At 39.4% G+C, this 23575-nt stretch overlaps 1 protein-coding gene across 3 annotated transcripts in view; it reads right to left on the bottom strand.

Moving 5' to 3' along the window:
- The window catches only part of LOC131240456 (beta-glucosidase 18-like), a 59229-nt gene extending 35893 nt beyond the window's left edge, over positions 1 to 23336 (bottom strand). The window contains exons 1-12 of one of the 3 annotated variants that reach the window (XM_058238699.1): positions 23134 to 23330; positions 21160 to 21226; positions 20981 to 21039; positions 19587 to 19662; positions 19159 to 19233; positions 18685 to 18772; positions 17883 to 18135; positions 16149 to 16264; positions 15108 to 15357; positions 14158 to 14260; positions 12789 to 12897; positions 11684 to 12055 (exon numbers count right to left, since the gene is read on the bottom strand). In XM_058238699.1, the coding sequence (XP_058094682.1) occupies positions 11833 to 12055; positions 12789 to 12897; positions 14158 to 14260; positions 15108 to 15357; positions 16149 to 16264; positions 17883 to 18135; positions 18685 to 18772; positions 19159 to 19233; positions 19587 to 19662; positions 20981 to 21039; positions 21160 to 21226; positions 23134 to 23277 (1563 nt within the window). In that variant the 5' untranslated portion in view covers positions 23278 to 23330 and the 3' untranslated portion in view covers positions 11684 to 11832. Of the gene's footprint in view, positions 1 to 11683; positions 12056 to 12788; positions 12898 to 14157; positions 14261 to 15107; positions 15358 to 16148; positions 16265 to 17882; positions 18136 to 18684; positions 18773 to 19158; positions 19234 to 19586; positions 19663 to 20980; positions 21040 to 21159; positions 21227 to 23133 lie in introns of those variants that run through there. The other 2 variants (XM_058238701.1, XM_058238700.1) reach the window with 2 other exon arrangements.
- Between the last annotated feature and the right edge of the window lie 239 nt (positions 23337 to 23575).

The following is a 23575-nucleotide window of genomic DNA, read 5'->3' as shown; positions in this document are numbered from 1 at the left end:
ATGTCATATCTACTAGAAATATACCTATATTTAAGCAATTACAAATGTACCATAAGGGGATAGAAGGCTAAATTCTCTACACATGGTTAGTTAGAATTAGAGTAATAAGAATTTAAGCATTACATCATATACATTAATACTAAATATCAAGCACTTGATAAATTTGAGCGAGGTTCGGAAAATATGGAATAAACCTCAACTAGAATTAAGCGCGGCAAACATGGAAATGATTAAGACAAACATGAAAATTCAGCGACGCAATATATAAATTGAACGAGGCAAACTAGAAATTCAACGAGGCAACCTATAAATTGAACGAGGCAAACTAGATATTCAATGAAGGAAAAGCGAAAGTTCAGCGAGACAGGCTAGAAATTGGGCAAGGCAAACTACAAATTGAACGAGGGAAAAATGAAATCGATCGAGGGAAGTTCGAATTCGAGCGACATAAAATAAATAATTGAGCAAGGGAAGCCTGGAAATTTAGCTACGCAACCTAGATTTTGAACAAGGCAAACAAGAAATTCAGCAAGGGAAAAGGGAAAATTGAGCAAGGTAAAGTATATATTGAGCGAGGCAAACAAGAAATTCAGCAAGGGAAGAGGGAAAATTGAGCAAAAATTGAGCATGGCAAACTAAAAATTGAGCGTGGCAAACTAGAAATTAAGCAACGCAAACATGAACTTGAGTGAGACAAGAATGAAATTCATTGAGGCAAACATGAAATTTATCAATACAAACATTAAATTGAGCGAGCCTAGCATGAGATCGAGTTGGCAAACATTAACTTGAGCAATTCTACCATGAAATTGAGTTAGGCGAACATTGAATTGAGCGAGCCTACCATGAAATTGAGTTGGGCAAACATTGAATTGAGCGAGCCTACCATGAAATTGAGTTGGGCAAACATTAAATTAAGCTGGGCAAACATGAAATTGAGCGACTCTAAAATGAAATTGAGTGAGCCCTAAAATGGAATTAAACAAGTTTCACATGAATTTGAACGATCAACGCATAAAATTGACTAAGCCTAACAAATGAAATTATAAGAGCCTGACATGAAATTCACCGAACTTCACATAAAATTCGATGAGTAGTCGATCAATTGTCGTTGACTTCCACTCGTCTCAATTTTTGTGAGTTCTTTCTTCAAATTAAAGTGTGCAATGGCTAAGTTTGACCAAGCACCTTTGCTGAATTACAAGCTGAATTTCCACAGGTACCTAGTTAATCGTTGTTCAATAATACAAATGAAAGAATCTATAAACCACACTAGGGTATTTTTTTTTTTTTTTAATATCTGTACCTCCCGCAACCGTAGCCTCGCTCAATGCAAGTTGAGGACGAATGCTTTCAAATGAGGGATTAATTTGTACCTTTCTGAAGATCGAAGGTGCAACCACTTTGAAGGATTCTACGTAACCCTCACCAAGATAGAAAATGCCAAATGTAGAATGATAATATGGAGATGATAAAGTTCGAATTTTAGTAAGGGAAATGATAAGTAAAACGGCCGTGCGTCGGTTTTTCGTTGCAATGGAACGTAGGGATGTGTACCGAGAAAAAGCGCATGTGTTTTATGTGTTTTCTGTTAAAGGGAGAGGATAAGCAACGGCCGTAAAAAGGAGGGGTAGTTTCGTCCTCAAAGTCGCTGTCCGCACGTGCTAGTCTAACTTGGTCACTTAAGTTTGTATTCTTTCATAAAAACCGCTGGGTAAAAGGTTTTGTCTACAGTGGTCATTTTCTCCGCAAAAAAGCATTTGAAAATTCAAATTGTGGGGTCTCCGTCTTCACGCTCAATTAAAATGTGGCTAGGCATGTTTTGGATGAGCACGGCTTCGGATGATCCAGGGATTAACCGGGGTGGGTGGATCCCTGACTATGGGACCCACATTAACATATTTTCCTTACATCCATTACGTTTATCCGTTTTTACAGGCTATTTTAGTGGACAACCCAAAACCTAAATCAGATCAAATCTTAGGTGGGCCACACTACAAGAAACGGTGTTGATTGAATACCCAACGTTAAAACTTCCTGGGGCCAATTGAATGTCTATTTTCCATCCCGGGCCCGCCTGTTTTGGATAAGAAAAAGTCGGTGGCATGTCAATGTCACATCAGCTTTCTTTCTTTTTTTTTTTTTAATCCTGTATTTTTCCATTGAAGGGTGTATGTATGTAAAGGAGCGGATTAGGTACGGCCCTGAGATTGGGGCCCGCCTTGATAAATGTATTGTATATCCACGACGTCCATCCGTTTTTTAGATCATTTTAACGTGTGCACTTAAAAATAAAGTAGATCTAAATCTCAGATGGGCCAAGCCGCATGAAACAGTGGTGTTTAACCATTGAAAACTTCTTATGGGCCGCATATGTTTTGGATCAAGATCATTTTTGTTTTTTCCTTCGTCCATGTCTGTGTGGCCTTATCAACAGCTTGGATGGAACCTAAACATTAAGGTGGACCATAGGAAGTTTGTAACGGTGAGCGTTCAATCATCACTGTTTCATGTAGCATGGTTTGTTTAAAAAAAATTTCAATTTGTACGAATGCCCTACAATGAACTGTTCAAACAAATGGAAGGCATGGATATACAACACATGCATCAAAGTTGGCCCCACAGCCAAGTCTGCACCATGTTGGGTGAGGCAAGAGCCGCACCTAATCCATTCCTCGTAATTCATCATACTTGTCTCTCAAAGTCCGCACACAAAAGACGTGTGAACAGAGCAGCCGATCGCGACCGATTTGGCTTACCCGTTAGGTTGGCCAATGGGCTGGCCTTGGGCATGCTGTGAATGTCCTGATCAATGTTTTCGTATGGGGTCCAAGCATCTTGAACATTGATAATTGATTTCATTTCTTAAGAAGTTTATTTTTATGTGCATGTATGGCCCACTTCATCAATAGATAGATTAGGAACATTTAAGCGGGAAATAAAGATTTATCAATTTTTAGGCAAGGCCAATTCAGGCTGAGTTAGGCCTAGCCCGGCCAAGATTTTCCACGCTAGAGCTTAGGCAGCTCGAGGCTTATGACCTTAGGGCCTGTTTGGCCGGGCAGATTGGATAGGATTGGAAGGGATTGAAAGATGAATCCTAGGATTGGCCAGGCGTGCCTAACAGACACGGGATCTGATCCCGGAATATAGCAATCCCATAAATCTTAAGACAATCCACTGACATCACTATCATTACCTTTAAATCCCATCCAATCCACCCTAATTCCTTCAAAATTGCCTGGGATGTGTTTGGTTCGAGAGATTGAAAGGGATTGGAAGGTTTAATCTTGGGATTGGCTGGGCGTGCCAAACATACCCGATATAGCAATCCCATAGATCTTGCACCAATCCACTGGCGCTATCATTACCTTGAAATCCATGCAATCCACTCTAATACCATCCAATATGCCCGGCCAAACAGGCCCTTAAAGTGTTGGGTAAGGTCCAGGCCTAACTTGTTACATCCCAAGCTTTGCCCATGGTTAGGGCAGGGCAACGATACGTGGAGAGTAGAACAGGTAGAGTTTTGCATCACTTTCAATCTTCAAACACACACATGGCTTATTCGTACTAAAATCCAAACCGTCCAAATCTCTGAAAATCTGCTAATATAGCATAATTAATAAATTATACTGAAAAGATAATATTGACTATTATTTTCCCTTTAAATTTGGATCAATTACTATTATACTTCTAACCCTTTGAGTGGTAGATACGAATAGATGGTTACCATTGATTTGATCATAGTGATTTTAGATATATGCTCCATCTAAATGGGGCCCACAATTTGGATGGTTTAGATATATGTTCCATAACTTGTTATGCTTGGGTTATGGGATTGGACTGTATGTTCCATTTTTTAATTCTCACGAGTGGTGCCCATGGTTGAGTGATCTAAAATGTTGAAATGATGGGGATGACGGTGACTGGCAACCAAACACATAAAGAAATAGATTTAGATAGGGAGATCTAACCATATGACATTTGGGTGGTTTATATCTCAACCGTTTCATTGTTGGACACTTTTTGGACGGTTGAGGATTTTTCTATCAAGATATTTTTTGGCACATGGACAGTACATAGTGGGTCATAAAATATCAACAGCTTGGATCAGATGACCAATAGGACCCAACAGCACAAGCTGATTTCTACACTCGAGCACTGTACGGTAGGTCGTTTATTTATAGAATCCAAGTATTATCAAGCCATTAATTTAAACGGGTGCAATTTTTTTTTGGGTACGGCTATTTCAAGATGCGGCCCACTGGACGAACTATATGTCAACGCTTTGATATCTACCAAATGGAACTAGCCTCCTTCATTGCTCTGTTGAACCCATTGCTTAAATCTATCACCAATGCCATTTGCCTACACCCTACTGCATCAGCCGACTGGACCATCCACCGCACCCATCCACATCGGGCACCACCTCTAGCACTGGCCGTACACCTGATCTCCCAACCCCATCGAAACCTCCAATTACCATAGACACCCCATCGCCGCAACCACCTAAAACCCTCTCCATCATCATCCCATGTTCGCCTAAACCCCGTTGAAACAGCAGGAAACCATTGAAACCCGATTGTTGAACTCACCTTATTGACAGTTATGGAATAATTGTACAAATCAAGCCCCCATATCAAGCACAACCGTGTACAACTCATAGTACATTCTATATGTAGCACCATTTTAGTTGTAGAAATATAGCACCGTGATTATTATGTAAACATACGCTATTAATAAAAAATAAAAAAGCAGACGAGAATATTTTTCTTCTTCTATTTTGCTTATCATGATATTAGAGCATCTTGTTCTTCGGGATCTCTAACGTTTCTGTTTCCATGGTTGAACCAAGCTAAACCCCATCCCAACTCATCAATGATCTCACTTCACCATTTTTGCTAACCGCTACCGACAACCCTGGAGGAACCTTGGTTCTAGAACTTCTCATCAGCGATAATTACCCCTCATGGCGACGTTCCATGCGTATGACTCTCAATGCCAAAAATAAACTTATTTTCGTTGATGGCACTTTAACAAAACCTGCAATGCGTTCATAGCTACACTATGGGAGAAGTGTTGAAACATGGTTCTTTTTTAGTTACTGATCAATTCCATTGACAAATCTCTAAGGCAAAGTTTGATCTATTGTCAAAATCCTTTTGAAGTATGGAAAGACTTATACCACCGATTCTCTCAAAGCAATCACTCGTGGTTATATCACCTCAAGCATGATCTCGTCAATCTACATCAAGATTCCATGACTATTACAGCCTACTACAACACCACCAAGGGACTTTGGGATGAATTACACACTCTACAGGATCCTAATCTTGCACATGCAATACTCGAGAAAATGCTTCAGCAAAGGAAAACACGGAACATTTATTCCAATTTCTCATGGGATAAATGATTCCTTTAACAATATCAGGAGCCAAATTCTAGCTATGGATCCCCTACCCTCCATTGCCAAAGCATATGCTATTGTTCATCAAGAGGAGACACAGCACCACCTTCATCTACCGCTCCTACCCACACCTGACAACACAGCCATGACTGTTTCTCGCTCTTCCAATCAAGTCCACAACAGAGCACGAAATGGCAAGAAGTGTATTAAATGCGGAAAAGAAGGCCACCTTGTTGAGAGCTGCTATGAGATTATTGGATACCCAGCCCATTGGAATACCTCCAAGCTTAAGCAGAAGTCTGCTGCAGCAACTGCTCCAACCGTCTTAGCCAATGCAGTATCTTGAGCATCCTCTCCTTCCATTGCAAGTGTAATCCTTGGCCTCTCCACTGAGCAATATCGACAATTGATGGGTCTTTTTCAGCCAAGCCGTGTGGATGATTTTTCTGGTACCTCTAGCCTTTTATCATTCACTGGTTCTATGCCCTCCCTGCCTTAGGTCATTGACATGGGTGCTTCAGCGCATGTGGCCTCTATGAATTTTTTGTGTCATTCTACCCATGTCATGACCCACTCGCAGTCCCTCACTTTACCCACAGGGGTCATAGCTCAAGTCACTCACATAGGTAATCTTGTTTTATCTCCTTCCTTTCAGTTCGCTAATGTGTTATTTGTCCCTGGTTTTCAATACAATCTTATTTCTATTAGCAAGCTTACTAAAGTTGTCTCTTGCCTTATTTTTTTCACTTCATCTCTTTGCATTTTTCAGGACCAACACACGAGGAAGCTGATTGGAATGGGTGAGGAATGTGAAGGTTTATATCAGCTTCGAGCCCCGGGCCCCATTGCTCTTCACACCGACTTTACCGCCCACCCGTTATGACATTTTCGTTTAGGTCATCCTTCACTTCCTTGTACCCTGAAAGATCTCTCTGATTTGAATAAATATGCTCATTGTGATATTTATATTCATACTAAAAATACTCGTTTACCTTTTCCATTAGTTGAGAATAAAAGTGCTAATCCTTTTGATCGTATTTACTGTGATATATGGGATGACTATGCCTTCTCATTCTGGTGCACATTATTTTCTTACTATTGTAGACAATTATTCTCATGTTACTTGGGTTTATTTCATGAAATTTAAATTAGACACTTTTTCTTTGCTCACAGTTTTTTTCATGATAAAAATCCAATTCTATTTTGAAATAAAATGAATTCGCATCGATAATGGTCAGGAATTTTTAGCTCATTGCCTACAAAACTTTTTTTCTGATCATAGTGTACTTCATGAGCATACTTGTGTTGAAACTCCTCAACAAAATGGTGTTGCCAAGAGAAAACACCGTCACCTCATAAACGTTGCTCATTGTTTACATTTTCAAGCTTGTTTACCTATCTCTTTTTGGGGTGAATACATCCTAACTGCTACGTATTTGATTAATCGTACCCCGTTGGTCTTTCTACATCATAAAACTCCATATGAACTTCTTTTTCATACAGCCCCCACTTATGCACATCTTCGTGTTTTTGGTTGTCTATGCTATGCACATGCTTTGAACATTCATCGTGATAAATTTTCACCACGTGCCTCCCCTTGCATTTTCCTTGGTTATTCTCTTAGCCACTTCACCTATCATGTATATAGCATAGAAACCAAAAAAATTTTTCCTTCACGAGTTGTTCGGTTTGTTGAGACTATCTTTCCTTATGCTGACCTTAAAGCTTATAACCTCACGGACACCCCACCCATTGTCCCTACTGTCTCTATCGACCCCACCCATATCTTTCCTGCACTTCCTCTTCAAGAGTATCTTCCTAACCCCACAAATCAACCCACTAATAACCCTTCTCTTGAACCCGTTGAACCCAACCTTCCCATTGCCTCCTCTCGACCACACCACCAGATCATTCGTCCTTCCTACCTTCAAGACTATATCTGCTCAGACCTCCTGGAGCCTTCACGTTCCACTCCCAATCCATAGACTTTCTTAGGTATGGTTCATTCTTTACCTAATTTTCTCTCTTATCATTTTTTTAGTCATAACTGCTTTGCTTTTCTCACCTCTATTCCCAAAAATGTTCATGACCCTCACCTTTATTTTCAAGCTATTCTTGTTCCTCACTGACGGGCTGATATGACTGATAAAATCAAAGCCCTGGAAGCCAACCATACCTGGACTCTCGAACCCCTTCTTCCCAACAAAAAACTCATTGGTTGTAAGTAGGTTTACAAAACCAAACTCGGGGCTGATGGATCCATCGAAGGTCACAAAGCTCGGTTGGTTGTCAAGGGTTACACCCAGGTAGAAGATTTGGATCATCATGATACTTTTGCTCCAATTGCTCAACTTGTTGCACTTTGCTGTCTTCTTGCTATAGCTGCAGCTAAAAGTTGGTTTTTACACCAATTGGATGTTCACAATGCCTTCCTTCATGGTGATCTTGATGAAGAAGTATACATGCATTCACCTCCTGATTATTGCCCTCAGGAGGAGAAGCGTTTCTGTCACTTGCACAAATCCTTATATGGTCTTAAACAATCTTCTAACCAATGATACTCCAAATTGTCTCATGTTCTTACCTTGATAGGTTTTTATCAATCTAATGTTGATCATAGTCTCTTCACTAAGACTACAGGCACTGTGTTCACTGCCATCCTGATCTATGTTGATGACATTTTTATTACTGGTAACGACCTACAGACCATCACTGCTCTTAAGAACCACTTAGCTACTGCATTCAAGATAAAAAACCTAGGGAATCTGAAATATTTTCTTGGCATTGAAATAGCATGGTCACCTGCTAGAATTTTTTTCAACCAACGCAAATACATTCTGGACATTCTCTCTGATGCTAGTCAACTTGGTTCTCGCCCTACTTACTTTCCTATGGAGCAACATCTTAAACTCAATGACACTGATGGTACCCCTCTTGTTGATCCAGCCTCTTACCACCGCTTGGTTGGTCGTCTCATCTACCTGACCATTTCACGTTTAGATATTACTTATACAGTCAATCTTTTGAGCCAGTTTATGCATGCTCCTCGTGAGCCCCATCAGCAAGTTGCCTTCCGATTACTTCGGTATTTGAAGACTACTCTCGGTTATGACTTATTTTTCTCTCCAGCCCGTAGTTTCTAATTATCTGCCTATTGTGACTCTGACTGGGCCAGTTGCCCTATGACTCGCTAATCCACCACTGGCTTTGTTGTCAAACTTGGCGATAGCCTCATCTCTTGGCATACCAAGAAGCAATCCACTATCTCTCACTCTTATGCTGAAGCTGAATATCGTGCCATGGCCAACACCTCATGTAAGATTAAATGGCTACGATCTATTTTTTGTGATCTCACAATCTCTCATTCTCACCCTGCACTATTTCACTGCAACAATCAAGTTGCCATTCACATTGCATGTAACACGGTTTTCCATGAACGCGCCAAACATATAGAGATTGATTGCCACTTGGTGCGTGAGCATATTCGTGCTGGTCTTCTTACTCCCACTTATTCACCCACTTCCCAACAACAAGCTGATCTTTTCATAAAACCTTTGGGTTGCGAATTATTTGTCTTCTTCAAATCTAAGTTGGGCATTACAGATCTTCATGCTCCAACTTGAGGGGGAGTATTGACATTTATGGAATAATTGCAGAAATCAAGCCCCATATCAAGCACAACCATGTACAGCTCATAGTACATTCCATATGTAGTACTATTTTAGTTGTACAAATATAGCATCGTGATTGTTATATAAACATACACTATCAATAGAAAATAAAAAAGTAGATGAGAATATTTTTCTCATTTTACGTTTCTTATCACATCCAAACCCTCGCCAAAATGCACACACCCACTATGCAAAGCCAAACCCATCTAGCGCACTAACCCCATCATCTTTCACACACAGACAAAACTATCTTCAATCCATTCATACAAATCCAGCCAGCTCTGGCCCTGCTGCCATCACGATCGTTGACAACCTGCTCTAGCCATCGTCGTTGGCACTGGTGCCCTCGATCTCATTTGTTACTAGGCCATCTAATGCCCTTATCCATGAGGGCTTCTTTGGAAGATGTGGCCCTCTTACCTATCGTACGTTGTAAGCCCATATCTCTATGAGCCCAATTCACGTGTGGGTCATAAGTATTTCCAGCGTGGTGGGGTCCATTGGTTATTTGACCATTGCTTTTGTCACTGGACCTTCATTTATTTTTAGGTATTGGTACAAGAGGAGAGACAAATTCACCCACTTGTTTCAACCCATTTTGATTATTTGGTGCTCCTTGGGTGCATCAATTTCATCACCCTCCATGCACATTTAGATCCAATGCGCTCTTCGTTCATCACCACCATTCATCAGCCTCATTGGCCTTGATCAATCATACTTGCCATATACCTTCGACGATATAGCTCCGTGGAATCAGGAATTTTGACAAAATGTATTTTCTTTTCTTCTTGTTTTTTGTGTGGAATCAGGAATTTTGACAAAATGTATTTTCTTTTCTTCTTGTTTTTTGTGTCGGCCATGTTGGATCGGACCTATGTTTGAGTCAGGCATATGGATCAGATCTCCTTACCCATGGTTGTTATGGTGGCACCTGTTTTTGTTTCTGTTAACGATTGTGGTTATGGGCCTATGACCCACTTACTTAGTCTTGGGATGTATTAGGAATATAGTTTTTATAAAAAGGTATTTTTGACATTTTTTGTTTTATTTACTTAAGGGCACTTTTGTAATTTCATTCATTTATAAATTAATATATGAGAACATGTCTCGGACTATTTGGGCCTGTTTGGCCGGGCGGATTGGAAGAGATTGGAAGGGATGGGATGGATTTTAAGGTAATGATGGTGGTGTCAGTGGATTGGTTTAAGATCCTTAGGATTGCTATATCCCGGGACAAGTTCACTGTGTCTGTTTGGCACGCCCGGCATATCTTGGGATTTTACCTTCCAATTCCTTCCAATCCGTCCAACCAAACACGCCCTAGGCACGATTGAACGGGATTAGGAGGGATGGGATGGATTTTAAGGTAATGATGGTGATGCCAGTGGATTGGTTTAAGATCCATGGGATTGCTATATCCTCGTAGGGGTGAGTTACCATGAGAAGAAGATGCATGGGGTAGTAAGGTGTCATCCACGTAGGATGCATATGAGTGATGTGTCATAAGGAGAGCATAGAGAGTGAGTGGAAGGAGAGGGAGAGTGATCGGAGGATGTTGTAAGGGTGAGAGTGTAGTGAAGTAAGAGAGAGAATGGGTGGGGGATGTTGCAATGGCCCTTGGGCCCTTGGGTTGGGTTTGGGTCCAAGCCCACTAGGGTTGAGAGGAGGCCTAAACCTCCTTTCATTTGGGTTTCTCTTCATGCAAATGAATGTTCATGATTCTTCGTGCAGTTTCACACACGAGCAGGTGCAGGGTTTGATCCTACACGTACAAGGGGTCATTCTCTCATTTACGGGGGTACGAGCACATATGCATGAGGTTAGGACACACATGTGCAAAGGCATGGACACATGTTCGAGGATCTCCGGGACAACAGGGCATACACACACCCCCTTGGAAGGGTCTATAGAAAGGATCGAGGTACGACCACATATGAAGCGTACGCACGGGAAACAAATTAGGCACTCGCACAAAGGGTGCGGTCGCCAATGCACGATTGCTACGACATGCTTGAGAAGGTTTTGGAAAATCAGGGGTATCAGACCAAACTACTTATTGTAGTTGTTTTTCAAAATTTGTTGATTATTTTCACCTAACACAACATTGCAGAGTGGCTAACATGGAGTGTGTCTGCTGACATAGGTGTGTACTAACAAGCTAACTCAAAAAAAAAAAAAAAAAAAAAAAAATACTCAACGTTGCAGAGGGGCCCATATATAATGCGGTCAATCAACTATAATTTTTGGCACTTTTCTTATATGTGTTAATTTAACCTATTTGTGGTGGACCTAAACTGATCCTCAGGTGGGCTACAGGTGTACCAAATAAATAGAATGCATATATATAAGACATCTCCCAATGTCCACACTCAACATACATTATGCAGATGTGAGTCTATCTGGGTGTGATTTCCAAGATATATAGGCATCTCGCCCACATGATAAGCAACTCGGATCACGAATATGTGTGCCAATTGTATTTAACATTCCTCAACACTCATGCAAAATGAGGGATGTATATCACTACTTAGAAAACAATTATATGATCAAAGTGATTCTATTACATCTTTTAGGCATGTCATGTGACACGCCTACATGGGGATGAATTAAATATAGAGCGTACATTTATCCATTGAATACAACATAATACAATGGATTATCATGCACTAATTAATTGAAACACTACCTAACCATTATGTTACACAACATAAATAAAATATCATTTATACGTCACAAACATTTGCGTAGAGACTATGATGATAAACGCCATGATCTTGAATCACCACCACCCATCTGTTTTAGCATCTTTGGGTTGCTGAGAAATTGTCTGTACCATTCGGCGGATAGTTTAGGAGTTCTCTCCAACGTATCATAGTCCACATGATAAAGTCCAAACCGTTTTGTATACCCATTCATCCATTCAAAATTGTCCATTAGAGACCATACGAAGTAACCTCTCACATCAGCTCCTTTCCTGTAAGCATGATAATAGCATTATGTGTTTAAAATGTATAGTTCATGACACATATATTTTGTATTCCAATTAACTATGCATACATGTATTCTCTATACAATTAGGTGTATATTTAGAATGACATATCATGTATTTACTAATAGATGTACGGATGTATCCATTATATTAATTCCATATGTGTGTGTGTGTGTGTGTGTGTGTGTGTGTGTGCATGCGTGTGTGCGTGCGTGCGTGTGTGATAATTATTAATCTATTTAACTTTAAACCAAAAGTCACCTAAAGCCTATATATACCTAAACACTAGCCCATTTAAATGAATTGAGTTTCTCGTGTTTCATGAGTAAGTTTAAAAGACGATGGTTTAGTTAGATCAAACCTACAATTAACATTAATTAGGTAGTTAAATCAAATACAAGGTTTATATGGGTCTGGGTTCAACTAAATCGAGGGACAATACACAAAAGCTCTATTGCAGGGTTGGAAGACAAACTATTTTTGAGAAGTAGCATTGCAATGTACCTTTAAACCAAAATTCTTCAAATAGGCAATCCATTGATTGGTGTATCTAGAAATGCACATACCCATACATGCATACATGAAACATGTAGATGTATGTAAGCACATACATAACTAGATGTGGTGAGAGGAATGTGGTGGTATATTCCTAATAAATTCAAAGCATGCATGTAAAAACATATGATATTGTTCCTATCTATTTTTTTTTAAAAAATACCTCATGGATATGGCTAGGGAAGTCACATAGCTGCGCATGTATTCTACTCTCTCCATGTCATTGAGCAACTCTTTCTTGGAAACACCATTTTTATCATCTTGTGCATACCCTGCAATGATAATACCATTCATGATAAATAAACACCCTCTACTACTCGTATCATTTTCTAATATAAGTAAATTCAAGAAAGCTCCCTCTTAAGAAAAGAAAATTTGATGAAATAATTAATAGATACCCTATAATATTCATCATTTAAAAAAAAATTTACATGAAAACTCTTCTAAAAAATCATCAAATAATTTATAAAACTCCTCATTACTATCATTTTTTTTTTTTAATGATAGATACAAAAAAATTCATCGTAAAAAGATTAGGTAGAGAGAGAGGGTGAAAGGGTGCAATAACATAATAAAAAATAGTTAAAGGTCCTCTTTGCTATTTCTTTTTAAGGAGCCAAAGAGGTTTTTTATTACTAGGAAGTAAGGCTAGACTCATATTACATTTCACCTTTCAGTGGCAATGGGCTTGGCTATGGCTATGGCTAGGGCTAGGGCTAGGGCTAGGCAGAGGTTGGCCCTAACTTAGCACTGGTGCCCTGAGCCTTGGCAGGCTAGGGATGGGCGAAGCTAGGGCCATCCTTATAAGTCAAAGATAAGGTGTATATGTCGATGATATGTTAATAACTTATGTCTAATTAGTGGGTGTGTGTTTATAAATCATCATGTTTTATTAAAGAATCGTAGTTTTTTTGTGGCACACCGCTGTCTAGTAAGATCAATCATTAAGAAAGTGTATGCTCCACCCAATTATTTACCATATGATTGAAAAAGTGCATCAATATATGGTTCACCATCAATATATCATCCATTGCACTCTACTAAGGTATAAAAGTTCTTAAGGCCCAACCCATTGCCACCCGTAATCACCACCATTTTAAAAATGGTAGTGTCTCTTCGACCACCCCACGGGGCATTTGTATAGAAATTAGAACAATCAATCCATCCAGCAGATATTGAATTGAGTGTAACCCAAAGATGATACTGAGCAAATGATAAGAACCATCTGATTTTCATGGTCGAATTTTGGTCCACTCACTGTTCTTCTCTGACCATTCATTTGATAGCCACCAATTGAATGACTAGGATTGCTCAATCATTGTGTTTTTACAGCATCCTCCCTCCAAAACTACCCCACAATTATAGTGGTCTCTAGATTGTAGAAATCTGTGCCATGTGCGAGATATGAGTCACTGAACATTTTGGAAAATATAGTTAATAATTGGGGAATCATATTATGGAATAAAAAAAAAAAAAAAACCAAAAAACCAAAAACAATATAAAAGGCAAAAAAGAAAAAAAGAATCACTTACCATTTTCTGTGATGTACATAGGCGTATTGTTGTATCTTTCCTTGAAGTACATTACAATCTTTTCCAAGCCCCATGGTACCACGTAATAATTTGGCATTGCAGTCTACGCAAAATAATTAAAAGAATTAGATAGTCCTTTTTTCTTACTTTCAAATCAACGGTGATAGAAGCTTAAAGTTGGCCTTCACCAAAATGACTACCTTTTGCCCTTATGACTTAGCCTTGTCCTTGTTATCACATGGGCAAAATTGTCACTTTAATGAAATGAATACTCTCTCTCTCTCTCTCTCTCTCTCTCTCTCTCTCTACACAAGTGTGTGTGTGGGAAATGGCACTACAAGGTCAACCCCATGGGAACTACCCAAGAGGTCGAGTTGCATGGGCCCCACCGTAATGTGTGTCAAACATCAACACCATCGTGCATTTGATGGGTCCTCTTTAGGTTATGGGATATGCCAAAAATCAACCCTTTATGGAGCTGAGGTGGGCCATACCATCTAAAACCATGTAAAGACATGCTCAAAACATATAAAAGTACTTGGTTGGGCCCACTTGAGTTTTGGATGTGACAGGAACTTGGTCGGACTGCTCATCCAAGTGGGACACACAAAATGGATGGTCAAGATTTGTGAACCACATCTCGGTGAGCCCAATAAATGATTATGAATTTTTTAATGGGAGTGTAACCCCTCTTAACTATTGTATGTGGTGTGGCCCACCCAAGTCATGGATTGACTTGACTTTTAAGCCCGTGGCCCACCGTAGAATGGTGCATCTGACTGATGAGGTTGATGTTCGACACACATCACGGTGGGGCCCACACAGATCAACCTCATAGTACCATTTCATATATATATATATATATATATATATATATATATATATATATATATATATATATATATATATATATATATCTGTGTGTGTATTTTTTTTTTTTTTTTCCTCACCGGCATTCCAATCAGTTGACCATCCTTTTCTCCGGTGACTAATATGTTTGTGTCTTCTCTAGGTGCATCCGAGTTGCATGTGGAAAACATGCAGTCTTGTACATAGATAGCTGAATAATGGTTAATTCCAATAAAATCCAATTTATGTTGTAATTTTCTTTGATCATTCGGTGAAAATGTCGGTAGTCTTGATCCCAATATCTGGCGCATTTCAGAAGGGTAATCTCCATAAATTATAGGATCCAGAAACCTGCAATTTGTGTGCATTAATGGTTTCAGATGAATTAGAAATGTTTGCAAGAATATAACTTTTAATAAAAATATCAAGCTATTGAAAGAAATTGCAAGCACAAAAAGAAAATATTACAAACTTCATAAAATATTAAAGCGTGTGTTTGGTTGCACCAAATATTATAATATTTCATGATTAATCAGTCTAATTTAGTGTAAAATTTTATAATATTTCATGAAATTTACTGCAACCAAACAAAATGAGAATTATCAGCCATTCACAAGAGCAACAATGCCAGATCATCCGCTGCCAGTGGTCAGCAATCCCATTGTGCTATAAGATCTAAATCCCGTTTTGAAATGCTCATGGGAGATTGGTGTCCACCAACTTTTGGTATACTCAACATGCACAGAAACTAGGATTATCCTAACCCTGTGAATGGAGCCAGGCCATAAATTACATGGTTAGAATTATTAAATCAAACTGTTACTTTCAAATTATAAGAAATATAAAGTGAGATTGTTCTACTAAATGTTTCATGATGATTATTTAATCTATTTTGTTTCTGGGTTCAATCTAGACAGCCCATTTTCACCCTTGATTTTCACACCATTACTTGCTCCTAGTTGTATAGATGAATGTATGGTTCATGTTCACAATAGGTCATTCCAAGTGCCACTTAAAAGGTTTGGGACCCATATATTAAAAACCCCCCTATAATTTTTTATAATAATAATAATAATAATAATAATATTAAGACTTAAAAATTCACATTTTTTTTTTTCTTTGAAGCTGTAGATTTTGCTTACCAGGCAAGGTCGAAAGCTAGGGCCCGCTGAACTGCCGAACGATCTTCTGGAATATCTCTAAGTGGTTCATACCAACCAGCACTTATCACGATCCCGATAGAACCTCCTTGTGTAGCCTTAAATCCACAAAATAGACGTGATAATTATAAAACAATATAAGGTGAGGTTATTTTTTAAATCATTATTATTCCTTATTTTACATGAATGCTCTGTTTTTTAGACAAAAAACTACTCTCCTCGTTGCGTCGGATGCCGATGGGCTAGTGACGCTGCCAATAGCAAGTGGCTACTAGACTGTGCTCCGTAAGCCCCACCATGATGTGTGTGTTTCAAACACAGTCCATCCATTTTTCCAGATAGCTTTATGAAATGAGTCCAAAAATGAGGTAGATCTAAATCTCAAGTTGACCACATTGTAGGAAACAATGTTGATTGAACGGCCACCATTGAAGATCAAGTTGGTGCATGTTTTTTTTTTTTTTTCCTTTTTTGGATGTCAAATAAACATTACAGTGGACTCTTGGAGGTTTTTAGTGATGGACATTCAATTGCTACTGTTTTCCTGTGGTGTTGTCCACCTTAGACTTAGGTCTGCCTCATTTTGGGGATCAAGCTTTAAAATAATCTGAAAAAATAGATGGACGGTGTGGATAAATCACATACATCATGATGGGTCCCACAGTTCACTAGCCAAACCGCCTCATGTTATGTCTGCAACCAACGGAAAATGCTCCAGTGCACCCAGTGCAGAGGATCCTTCCCCTCCACCCATTTGGATCTGGACACGAGGGATGCCCGTGTCATTGATCGAGAATGTTTATCGGGTCTTACTAACTCTTACTAGGGCACCTCACAAAAATCACACAAATTGAATCATCCTAACCATCCAATCAATAGGATGTGAAAATGGACGGCTCTTATTATTCATATAGTAAAGTAAGATGTCCAAATCAGTGGATCCCACCTTGGACGGCTCGTTCTTCTAAAGCACCACTTTGGTCAGACGAGGATAACAACTAGCCATCCAATCCATGACCTAGAAAATGTATGGCCATGAAAAAAGGTTTAAGAATGGCTAGAAGCATCGGATGGTCCTGGTTCTTTACCTCTGTGCTGAGAAAAGTGGGTTAGGGATATATATATATATATATAATTATTATTATTATTATTATTATTAGTTTGTTAGTACACTCCACTGTCAGTTTACACTTCACTGTTAGCCACCCTAGTAGGGAATTGATACCACAGCCGAAGTATCTTTCACTCTGTCTACCACATGAGCTATGGATCATGGTGTTGGGTTAGGGAAATCACCTGCAAACCATATGCATCCGGTAAACTAAGGAGAGGGTTCATGGAGAAGTCACCCAATTTGACTCAAAACCCAATCGATCTGGGTCGACTCAAGATCTTGGACGGAAGTTTCCTGAAAGCTCATCTGATTTTTAGTGAGTTCTCTCAGTAATATTTAGTATTTAAAAAATATAAACATTGTATAAATAATGTGAAGTTGGGCTGAGTTGAGTCAAATACAAGTTTTCATGAATTTTGACCGAGTCCAGGTGAGATATGGTTGAGTCGAGCTGACCCGAGCAAGTTTAAGTCAATGTCTCATAAAAAAAAAAAAAAAAACCTTTAACCATGATTTCTTACTTCTCTTTAATAACCATGAAAAACAAAATAATTAAAATAAAAAAAATAATTTAAAAAAAATACAAAACAACTATTGGTTACCTGATATTTTCTCCTGTATATATCGAACGCAGTGGCATGGGCCAATATGACATTATGGGCTACAATGTATGGCTCTATTGTAGAGTTGCCTGCCGCGCAATTGCCATACGGTTGGGAACAACGGTTGGGAGGGCAACCCCCAGTAAGGTAACCAGATTTCGCCATGACATTTGGCTCATTGAAGGTGGTCCAGTACTTTACTCTATCCCCAAAAGACTTAAAGCATACTTCCGCCAAATATCCAAAATCTTCTCTGCAAAAATAGTTAGTGAAAACAAAATCAAGAGACCACATCATTTAATAGTAAACCACTGTGCACCCTCAGACCGCACCATGCTGCAGAAATGGTGTACCTTAATACTATGCCACCATGGGTCGAGTGAACCCATGGGTTAACTAGCTTGATCCATTTTTGAACCAGGTTCAGCCCAAACTAAATGAGTAGCTGGTTGACCCTTGACTAGAAAATGTGGCTCAATTAAGTAAATGCCATGGTAAAAAAAACTCTGCGCCTTGGACCCACTCATTCGGTCCTGAATCAAGCCAGACTGGGTGAGGTAAGTCGAACCAGATCCATTAGTATTAAATGGGAAGAATCAGGCCTGATGAATTTTTAATGGGTCAGGCTGGATTACATGATAATGAGCCATGGGTCTGTACATAGCCCATTTGGCAAATGGGTCAGGCTTATGCTGAAACTGACCTGACCCGACCCGACCCAGCGCAACCCAACCCGTACCTAACCTGTCCCATAACCATGCAACGGATGATAGTGTGGGGCAGCAAAAGGAAGAAAACTTACTGCATTTGAGAACTTAACCATGAACCATATCGGTCTTCGAGTTCTTGAGGAAGATCATAATGGTTTAATGAAACGAAAGGTTGGATCCCTATTCACATATCAAAGATGAAAATAATTAATTAAAATCATTACACACACGTGTGTGTTTGGATATAAGAGAAATTGAGAGTGTTTGCTAATCCCTATTGTACGGCACGGACGATGAACATGTATACTTGGGCCCAGAATTCTGGCTAGTCCACTCATCAGATGAGCCAAAGTCCTTATATGCACTCTAGTCCTTCTGATGAGTTGACCAGCCTGAAATCTGGGCCAGGGAACCTATACTGCATGGCCCACCTGATTGACAAATCAGACATTGCACACGTATGGTAGGCTGCCAGCATGTAGATGGGTTGTACAGGCAGGTAGGATTAGCAAATATGCATGTTTGGTGGATGTTGTAGTGTTCAGAACAAAAGTATGTTGTGTTACCTTTGAGCAAGAGAGCATCAATGATGTTGTTGTAAAATTCAATTCCTGCCCCATTAATCTCTCCAAACCTTCCTTCTGTTGTTGATTAACAGATATTAAAATGAAGATTAAGTCTCTATTAAAATATGAGGTCTCACACACACCTAAATGTCTGAGGTAAAACACCAACACGTTCTAAAGGTTGGACCCACCATAAAGAACATGTATGCAGAAAATTAGGTTAATCCACTAGTCATATGGGCCACACCAAAGGATACAATAGAGAACCGTTCATTTGGTCCAAACTATAATGTGGCGCGCTCGATGAGTGGATTCACGTGATTTTAGTACTGTGTGATCTTCTTGGTGGGGTCAACCTTCTGGATGGGTTAGATGTGGCACACACATTTACCTAACAGTAAATTTCCAAAGATGTAAGTAAAACTCACTTGGGAGGATCCTCGCCCAGGATATGGAAAATCGGTAGGAATTCACTCCAAGGGAATGCATCAGCTCAATGTCTTCCTGTTCATGGTCAACAACTTGTATATGTGTTAGCCCATTTTGTCTTTTTTATTTTGTCTTTTTTATTTTTATTTTAAATACTTTTTCTTATTGTTTTTATTATATTTTATTATTTTATTTTTTATGGCTGATAGCTGTATGGGGCTGAAATGGGCTTTCAGCCCATCTGAACGTTGTAACATTGGTCGGCAAACGGATTGCGTGGTGTGCCAGACCTCGGTGGTTTTAATGTCACCACGTCACCAAGCTCTGTGTGTCCCACCATGATGTATGTGTAATATCCACACCGTCCATCCATTTTACAAGATGATTTTAGGGTGTTTCCCAAAAATGAGTCAGTTATCCAAAGTTCAAGTGGACCACACCACAGAAAGAAGTGTAGATTTAATGTATACCGTCAAGAACTTCTTGGGGGCCACAGAAGTTTTGGATCAATCTGATATATATATATATATATATATATATATATATATATATATATAGATATATATATATATATATATATATATATATATATATATATTCTCTTCATCCACGTCTGTGTAACCTCATGAACAGGTTGGATGACAAATAAACATCATCGTGGTCCCTAGGAAGGTTTCAACGGTGGGTATCATTTTCCCCCCTGTCCACTTGAGTTTCGAATCTGTCTCATGTTTAGGCTCATGACTTAAAAACGATCTTGCCAAATGGATGGATGATGGGAAAGGCTCCCACCGGCAATCCGCATCCAACTCACGGCTCCGCCGCAGAAAGAGGGTGTTTGAAATCTCTTTGATTTTAAGATCCTAACCCTTCAATTTTTAGCCTTTCTCCTCCTGATGGATGTGGACCATCTTCATATTTTCTCTCAGCAACCTAAGGCCACTGATCTAAGGGTTAGGATCTTTCAAGATGAGAGATTTTTCAGGTATCCCATATCCCTGGTGGGGGCCACATCAGGAAAATGGTATGGATGACCAAACCAAGGACAACATATGCATGCATGTAGTAAAATCAAGATTGTTAGTTGGCCCAGACCAACGGGCCCGGTCTGACAATTCAAAGTCAAGGGCCATGTCATGAATCGGAAGAGATCGTTTGTTTTTTTCCTAGGCCACATCATGAATAGGATGGTGGGTTTTTCTTTTCTTTTTTTATTCTTAAGTACTAATCTATTCCGTTAGATTCTAATACACAAATTAAATAAGGAGTGTAAATTGCGTATAACATTGGCTTCCCATCCGACTGTCTAATCTTCCAATATCAAAGAAATCTGCCAAACCCATTAGAATTTTCTTGATTAAAAAAAAGAAAAAAAGAAAAAAAAAATATATACCATATAACGATGGTAATGGTCATCAGCAACATCTCCATTGCTTCCATCCGTAACTTTTCCTGAATATAGAACACGAAATTTCAATGAAATTTTAATTTTAAAATTGTGTTTTACTATACTTAAAAAACTTAATTAAGAGAGAAAGGAAGGGCCAAAAAAAAAAAAAAAAAAAAACCAACCTGGTATGTGAGAGAAAACATCCCAATTGCTTAGACCTTTGTTGCCTTCTAAGTAACCCCCTTCAACCTACCAAATTGCAAAATATAAACAAGGCAATAGAAATCAGTGCTGCAGGCTCCCATGTGATTGTTTGGGTGAAAGTGGGCGAGGCCGGGTTGCGTCCAGACCCGATGAGGCCCACCTTAGGTTGGACTTGTGCAGGCAAAGGGCCCATGAGATGGGCCTCATCATGATTTGGAGGCCCAGTAGCTAATTGGGCAGGCCTCATCCTGACATGATGGCAACCTGGCCCCACTTATTTAATCATGTTAGGTTGGGTAGGGCCCAGATTAATGGGATATATATATATATATAGGTCTTGGGCATGCGAGACGTGTCACCTTCTCTTGCTGCACACTTGCATACACCGTAATCCCCCAAACTTTGTACTAGTTATTTGCAAAGAGAATCAACCGCGTACGGTTAATGGAGGGCCAGGATCGCATAAATTGGAATGGATGGTCCCAATGAGAAAAAAATAGCCAAAACGTACAATAACTTCCAACTTGCACAATTTTAATTGCATACGACGTCTTTTTACTAATTTTCACTATTTCAGAAAGGGGTTTGAAGTTAAATTAGGATTCTGTTTGCTTTTTGGCTTATATAAACATACCAAATACGTTATGATCAGTAAGGTCACTGAATAATACTAATCATATTTTTTGTTTAAGAACTTTTCTTTCCCCGTGGATTTAAGGGCAACCCTTGAAAAGAAAATGATGATTTCTTCTCTTTTATCCACACTTTCACTAGGTTATTGGGTATTAGAGCTACTAGAATTGGGCATTGAGTCGAGTCGGATCGAGTTAGGGTTGACCCGACTCGATCCGGTTTTGAAATAGGCCTAACGCAAACTCGACTCGACTCGGTACCAAGTCTAGTATGCCTAAACCGATCCGAATCCGGGTATAGCCTTGACTAATCCAGACCGAGTCCAACCCGGTAAATAGTACTGAGTCAGTTCGAGTTGGCACCGATTTGGAGAGAGAGAGAGAGAGAGAGAGAGAGAGAGAGAGAGAGAGAGAGAGAGAGAGAGAGGAGGGTGGTGATGGTGGTGGGTGGCTGTTAGGCTTCGAAGAGGAGGTTGGGAGGGAGTAAAGATGAGAGAGAGGGAAAGAGGGTGGTGATGGTGGTGGGTGGTTGCCGGGCTTGGAAGAGGAGGAGGAGGATGAAGGAGGAAGAGAGAGTTTGGGGTCGGGTTGGGTGCGGCATATAGGGTTAGAGATACTTAAAAAATAGGGTTTATATATATATATATATATATATATATATACTCGAATCTGAGTCATCGAGTTGAGTCTAATTGGATCGAGTTTCGAGTTGAGTTCGACTCGGTTTAAGTTCGGATAGGGCGAAGCCTACTCAATTCAGACCAACTCACCCATTCGGTTCGGATCGAGTCAGGTCCAAACGAGTCGGACAAGTTGAGTTAGTCGAGTAGAGTCGTTCCGTGCCAACTGTAAGAGCTACTACAACACATTAACACTTTTCCTTGTGGTGGAAGGTCTTTTCAGCTCATTTCAACACTTGAGGTCTTGGTATCAATCCTTAGTGGAGGTGACTCTAATTTAATGCATTAAATGGCTTAAAAACCTTGTATAACAATGAGAAGTGAAAGCGATTGCAAAATGCACTTAAAAGAAGGCTATTTTCTTATGGAATGATGATTGCACTCCATATTATGAAATTTCGTGGTGGCTCACCGATATCGGTATTTATACAATCTATTCTCCAAAATTCCTCCTCCCCAACATTATTGTTGGTTGTACCATTTTCTACCCCTACCATTTCCCATGGAAAATTCTATTTGGTAATGTAAATACCCAAGCTAGCTAGCCTATCCCACCATCCGAACGGACGTGAAAGAATCAATGAAATGTTGGCACTGCAACGTAAAAGTTAATTAAAAGCAGTGATTGCATGCTTTGTACCTGATAAGATGAAGTTGCAGTTCCGAAGAGGAAATCTTGAGGAAATTGGCTTCGATCAACGACGCAGCTTATCAATGGAAAGAGATGAAGAAGCACTGCTACAAATGCAAATGCCATCCTCAGCTTCAATACTTTTATTACCATAATACCCGTAAAAAACTTCTATATCACTGCTCTTGTTTGGATATTGTACTGAAGGATCGGTTAGGTGGGGTTTTTATAGAGAAAACCAGCATTAAAAATTCAAATTGAATCATCTTAATTTTCACGTAAAAGAAAACGTCACACGCGATTAGAATATGTCAGGTCATGTGTCGGAAAACATGAAGTCGGTGCATCTGACCAAAAAAATGCCACTTCTGCTTTCTTTATCTATATTTATCCAATTGAGTTTCAAGTCAATTGTAACACGTCTCTCAAAAACCACGCGAATGTGATATTT

The sequence above is a fragment of the Magnolia sinica genome, chromosome 3, assembly GCF_029962835.1.
Source record: "Magnolia sinica isolate HGM2019 chromosome 3, MsV1, whole genome shotgun sequence".
Lineage (NCBI taxonomy): Eukaryota > Viridiplantae > Streptophyta > Magnoliopsida > Magnoliales > Magnoliaceae > Magnolia > Magnolia sinica.
This window is presented reverse-complemented; position numbering and strand designations above follow the sequence as displayed.